This window comes from Cottoperca gobio, chromosome 21 (genome assembly GCF_900634415.1).
Source record: "Cottoperca gobio chromosome 21, fCotGob3.1, whole genome shotgun sequence".
NCBI classification, from domain to species: Eukaryota; Metazoa; Chordata; class Actinopteri; order Perciformes; family Bovichtidae; genus Cottoperca; species Cottoperca gobio.
The window spans coordinates 7,187,518-7,193,887 of record NC_041375.1 but is presented as its reverse complement, the minus strand read 5'-3'; the positions used below and the strand labels follow the sequence as shown (position 1 = coordinate 7,193,887).

General features: G+C 38.5%; 1 protein-coding gene across 2 annotated transcripts; it reads left to right on the top strand.

Moving 5' to 3' along the window:
• The first annotated feature begins 1,965 nt into the window (after window positions 1–1,965).
• faima (Fas apoptotic inhibitory molecule a) lies at window positions 1,966–6,077 on the top strand. 2 transcript variants are annotated; one of them, XM_029459195.1, is made up of 5 exons: window positions 1,966–2,076; window positions 3,026–3,153; window positions 3,275–3,503; window positions 5,138–5,187; window positions 5,394–6,076. In XM_029459195.1, exons 2-5 carry the CDS (start codon window positions 3,040–3,042, stop codon window positions 5,541–5,543), a joined length of 543 nt encoding a protein of 180 aa, XP_029315055.1. In that variant the 5' UTR covers window positions 1,966–2,076; window positions 3,026–3,039; the 3' UTR covers window positions 5,544–6,076. The 2 variants fall into 2 exon arrangements, with proteins under 2 accessions (XP_029315055.1, XP_029315054.1); XM_029459194.1 differs by lacking the exon at window positions 1,966–2,076 and adding an exon at window positions 2,733–2,792 and having other exon boundaries at window positions 5,394–6,077.
• The last annotated feature ends 293 nt before the right edge of the window (window positions 6,078–6,370 follow it).

The following is a 6,370-nucleotide window of genomic DNA, read 5'->3' as shown; positions in this document are numbered from 1 at the left end:
GTTTTAAATGATAGTCTGAAAATGCAATTTATAAGATATAAAACCCAACATGTTTGTGTGGTGTACTTAAAAAATGGCTAAATAGTGAAACAAACTAAATAAGTTCTGGTTGTAAAAGCAGATGGAATGTATACTTATACTTGGGTTGAAATAAATTATTTGAACTCAAAACCATGTGCTCTCTTTCCTCAGTCAAGTTGTCACTTAATTGTTTCATTCCATTAATGTAATTAATTATACTATCCATGTATTGCATTAGTCTAATTGCACTGACGAGCAGTTTCTTCTCTCCAAGCAATAGGTAGAGAGTTGTGAGCAAAGCATTGTTATCATGTTTCAGTTACTCCACTCAGTTTGTATTCTAACCATGTTCCTGTTTGCGGTCTTGTGTTCTGCATATTAACCGTGTCGCAACTTCGCTCACAAGCCACGAGAATTAGAAGGGAACCGTTATTAAAAGAACTGAAGGATCTAATTAAAAACACACACACTGACTTAATCTGTGTGATGTTAACTACAGTTTATTGTCCGTTGTGTCTATAAATGGATGTATTAATAATATGATGAATAGCTGTTTGATGATGAGAAAGAACTGTGGGGATGGCTTATCTCAAATGCACTCAGACAGCACACAAGTCAGTATTTATTTTATAAAGTTTTCCTGTTGGAAGGAAGTATATTCTTCACAAGCGAAGTCTTTGCTCTGTACAAAGAATAGTGAGATGGTGTCAAAAAGATGCATAGGTCTGCTTTATATCTGATCAAAAGAAGAAGAAAAGAATAGAGGAAGTAGATTATTTAGCACACATATTTTCCCTTTGTTCTCTAATTTGAAAATGCATTCTCACAATATGTGCTTTTAATGTTGTCCTCTGTCAAAATGTCCTATTTTTATTATTATCATTATTTTTACTCTCTCTATGACTTTTGGTGACATCAGGTAATTTGCTACATAGATCAGGCAACTTTAACCTGAGCAAAATTGTAATTAGCCAAAATTAATTAAAGCAAGGGAAGTAATCTTGAGAAATGTAAGAGTACGGTACATTTTGAAAGTATCCAACCGAAAAAACCCAGCCCAATGTTGCCATCCCTTTACCAATCAAAGAAGCTAGCACTATTAGATCCAAAAGTCGCTAAATCTAGCAAAAGAAGTCACCAAGATTGCAACACTGAAAGCCTGTCCTTTAAGGCCTCCCTCCAAAGCCACTCCCATAAAAAGTATCATTATGAACGTAAACATATCATAATGAAGATAAACAGCAAACATGGCTATTGTTAGTACACACAGCATTAAAGCTAGCTCCTAAGAGACTCCAATGACGCGTGTGACGGGACGAAGGGGGATGTAGACAGTAGACACTGAAATGTGCAAATACATTTGATAAATAACACAAGTTTATTTAATAGAAGAGCAGCTGTTCAATGTGAAAAGGGAGTTGTGAATATAAAAAAATATGAACAATTTAAAAATCCAGAACAAAATTAATAAAAACACCTTACATTTCAGGTGCTGCTAATAAAAACAGCTAATTTGACTATTTTTCATAATGTTGGGTTGTTTGGTACTAACGCTGTCAGCTTAATGTAGTGATAAAGACATTATTTCCCTCTGAAATGTAGTGGAGTAGAATCTGGTCTGAACGTGTCCCTCACATGACCTAACTGTAAAGATACCTCAAAGCTGGTTGTTGACAGATGCTAACCCTGGCTCAGGTTTCATGACTTTCTTCTTCCAGGTAAGACTAATTACATGCTCCACTCCATATCCAAAATGAAAAATCCTTTCTTACTATCAGTACAACTAGTGGGGCGCAAATAATCAATTTGGCAACACACAACACTCTGTTAAAAACCCCATGAATGAGATGAAAACAGCCATTTCCCGAGTGAGCGTGGCCAACCTTGTACGTAGGCGGATATCATGTTACCATAGCAACAGCATAGTCACGTCTCGTCTGTTGACTCTGTGCAGTAGCTAACTAACTAACGTTAGCTGTGAATAAACTGCGCTAAAGTGGCCTGCTGATCATTGTTTAACCACTGAGCCAGAGTGCTTACTTCAGGAACATTAAGGTAACCCTCACGTATAAAGAAGGAGGATATTTCTTAGCAAATGTCTAAGGTTATCCACTCATAGCAAAGAGGGTAACATTAGCGATCAGAGCTACTGAAAAGATAGACAGCTAATGCTTGACTGACGCAGCAATGCTTCCGTTTTCTTTTCAAAATAAAATCCCAGTTTATTGAGACCAGCTTCTTTCCATGTAATAGCCAACATAACACAAGTACCCGCCTTACGTCAACCTATTTAGGATATTTTCGAAACTATTGTTTTAAGTGCTTTGTAAAGTTTTAAGAGGATCCATCTGTAACACGAGTCTTGCTGAAGAGTAAATAGGCTATGCCTTAAAACCAGTGGTGGAAGAAATACTCAGATCTTAAGTAAAAGTAGCAATACTACAGTGTAAAAATGCTCTGTTATAAATAAAAGCATTCAAAGATTCTGCATTAAAAATCGTACTCAAGTAAAAGTACAAAAGTATTTGTGTAGAACACATTAATGTTGTTATTAATGTAAATTGGCCACTTGAGTAAATGTATTTAGTTAGTCAGTTACTAAGTTACATTCCACCGCTTTTATGTGGAGCCTAGTGAGTCTGTAGGTTGTAGGCTACACGTCAATATATTATAATATTTATATTTTGAAAGGGAAACCCTGCCACCGGAAGTCGTAATGCAACAAACAGCGAGAACTTCACACATTATCTTCAGCCGTGTTTCTACGACGAGTAAACTATTGTTTTTGTTTTAACCGTATGCGCTCTATATACTGAACTTAAGTAATATAGTCTACAGGTGGAGTTACACTTAAACCTGCACCGAAAAGTATTATTATGTTTCACGTCTTTGTTATTAACCAACTACCGTCAGCTCGGTTGTTCTAGCTAGTCAGGTAAACAGCGTTTAGACATGCATTTGCCTCGACATTTAGCAGTCTAGTTGTTTCATTGCTCGTCTCCAGAAGAAGAAGGTAGGATGTCGAATGATCTTGTCGGTGTGTGGGAGGTGGCGCTGAGTGATGGAGTCCACAGGATAGAGTTTGAACATGGCACGACCACCGGGAAGAGGGTCATCTACGTTGATGGAAAGGTATGGATCTTGCTCCTTAGTAATGCTAGCCAGGAGAAAGGTTATTATAAAACCTGATATGAATGACAGCTTCTCATCACAAAGCCAACTGTTAATTTCTGATGTTTATATCACACTGCAGGAGATCCTGAGACGGGACTGGATGTTCAAACTTGTGGGGAAGCAGACATTCAATGTGGGCAAAGCAGACACCAAAGCATCCATCAACATTGATGCAGTCAGTGGTTTTGCATATGAGTACACCTTGGAGATCAATGGGAAGAGCTTGAAGAAGTACATGGAGAACAGGTCAAAAGTCACCAGCACCTGGGTTCTTAACTTGGACGGCACTGACTGCAGGGTGGTTCTGGGTGAGTTTGTATAATATTGACCTACTGTCATCATCTAGTTATTATGTCATTAGTTTGTTGTTCACATAATAAATCAGGCTAAACATTGGATTGATATTTAGCAGGTGTCTTCTGCCCCATCAGAATTACCCACTAATATTATGTCGGGGCTGAGGTTAAGCTCTTTAACAGCTTTAAGCTCCACGCCATCTTCAGCCACCTCTGTCATCTGGGCAAGTTAATCCTTCTTACAATTATACTTCTTACAGTTGATCAGGCGGCACACCGCCTGTAGCATGTGCAACACATAAGAACTAAATGCACATTAGCATGCAATAATGATCTATAAATCTCAGCTGTAAAATAATGTAAATAATTGACTGAAGTGGCAGAAATATGTGGGTGCAACAGCAGTATCACAGATACTTCTTCGTAGCATCGTGGTTCAGCCGAGTTTCGCTGTTGTTGATAATGACATAACTTGTCATGTTGCCATCTGAACCACCAAAGATGTTTTAGGTCTTCACAAGTCTGTAACTTTAACTCACTGGTAGCTCTCAGACATATGAGAAATATTAGGCGTCCTCGAGAGGTGGCCATATACAGTATAAGTCGCATTTGAATTTGAGAAGCTATGTGTTTATATTAAATATTCTTCTTATGTAAACATAATTCCAACTGTCACACATATTTTATAGTGTTAAATCACAATACAATTATGGAATGACTATTGTTTTACTCGTTTGAGGTCATTTATCCTTCTTCATCATGTATCAGTTACACCAGCATAAGTCTACTGAGTATTCCCCCCATGGTGGCCTTTCAGAGCCAGGCCCTGTGGTAAATTATCAATGAGTCATACAGGAGGGCTTTCCCTGGAATTACATGGTTAAATGGTGCTGTAATTTATTACATTAAAGTGGTGTCATTGTTGTATTTTTGTATACTTTTATTTTTGTATTTCTTATTTTACCAAACAAAGATAAGGTTACCTTTTATTGATCCCCATACAGGACATTCAGGCATTGCACCAGCACAAGGACAGAAATGTGAAAGTAAAAAAGAATCAATTAGGGGTATATCAACTTAAAATAGGTGTAGAATTTAAAATAGAAACTATACAAGAGCAACTGAAGTTACATTACAAGGCAATAGTGACGTACAGTAGTGGTGTGATTAGTAGCAGCAAAGTAAGCATGTTATAGTATACGTTAACAGAGCACACCAGAATAATATATATCATGATTAAGTAATGATACTTAGTGTTTGTCTCTATTATATGAGTCAAAAAGAAAAGGCTACTACGACAAATATACCCTTTAACTTCAACTACCTTCAACTTAACTACAATATATCTGCATGTAGACATTCATACTCAACAGAAAACAAGAACTGTATAAAATGTATCCATATATATGAATGCAATTATCAGTTTAACCATTATAATGTATTTCAAAGGAGGGTGGATATTCTGGATGGGCTTTCTATTTTTACATTACTATTTGTCAGGGAAAGTCTGCAAGTGATGCGTAGAGCAGATACCAACCAGGGCGACCTTGGTGTTCTGGGGCACCACGACATGATCAGATGAACTCATCACATGCTTTATTTAACAGCTGCATGTTTCATTGATTCAGTGTCTGTTTGTCTTTCAGAGAAAGACACCATGGATGTTTGGTGTAATGGACAAAACATTGAGACAGCAGTAAGTACAATTAACAACAGTAACTGATATGGATTAGTTTATTTATTCTATTTTCTTATAGTCCAAATCAACAGTTGTAAAACTCGTCCACCATAAACACAACATCTCCTGTGGGTTTAAAGCACCAAACACCCTACAGAGCCGACAGTATGGAACTGAACCATCGCCTTCTGTGTCCACTTTTTTTGTCGGATTTGCACCTGCAGGGGGAGTTTGTGGATGACGGCACAGAAACACATTTCACGCTCGCAGACCACAACTGCTGCGTGAAGGCTGTGAGCAGCGGGAAGAGGCGAGACGGGATCATTCACACGCTGCTCGTGGACGGCACAGAGATAGCTGAATGCACAGAGTGACTCTGTGCGTGTGTGTGTGTGTTCACCTTTGTATGAAAGCAGAGATCTGGTTTGTATGTGTGACTCTTGGTATCTGTGAAACAGAGGAAGGGTGTAGAGGAGCCATTTAAAGCTGTTGCAGTCAGGGACCAGGTGACAGAAATATGCGCTCCTGTGTTGGAGGGCCGTGCCCTGGAGGGTAGATTAGCCATATATCGGTCGTGTAAGGGTAGTTCTGTAATTAAAGGGACCGTTCGGATGTTTGGAAGTGGAGATCTTTTGAGGCACTTATCTATAGTCAGTCACTTTGGTGATTCCAAACTAACCAAAGTCACAGTAACACAAAGAAGTTCATTAATACAGATATATGTATTTATTGAATTTGTATCACACACATTTACAAAGCATAAATGACAGTTTGGATTGTTTTGAAGTGGGGTTGTATGTCATTTATCTATATCCAGTGTATTACTACAGTAGATGGGGCTCGGCATGCTCCCTGTTTGGAGAAACAGACAGGAGTACCAGCAGGAAGCTAAGCAATGTACAGCTGTGGACGGGGGCCGCAGCAAAATGTATTATGTATTGTAGCCAAAAAAAAATCTGTATTCGTTTAAGTGTATTCTATATTTAGAATATTGTCCCCCCCCCCCCCCCTTTACCTTGCTGTCAGACAGCCTTTCCGACAGGGAACTGAAGCCGTTATCTCTGCTCTCTTCAAAGCCACCAGACTCCATTGACAAAAACAGTCATTTCACCTTGCTGAACACGGGAGCTGCTGGTCTACTGCTGCCTTGATCAGTTAGTTACTTTGTGTTATTGTGTGACTTTAATCAGTTTGGATACAA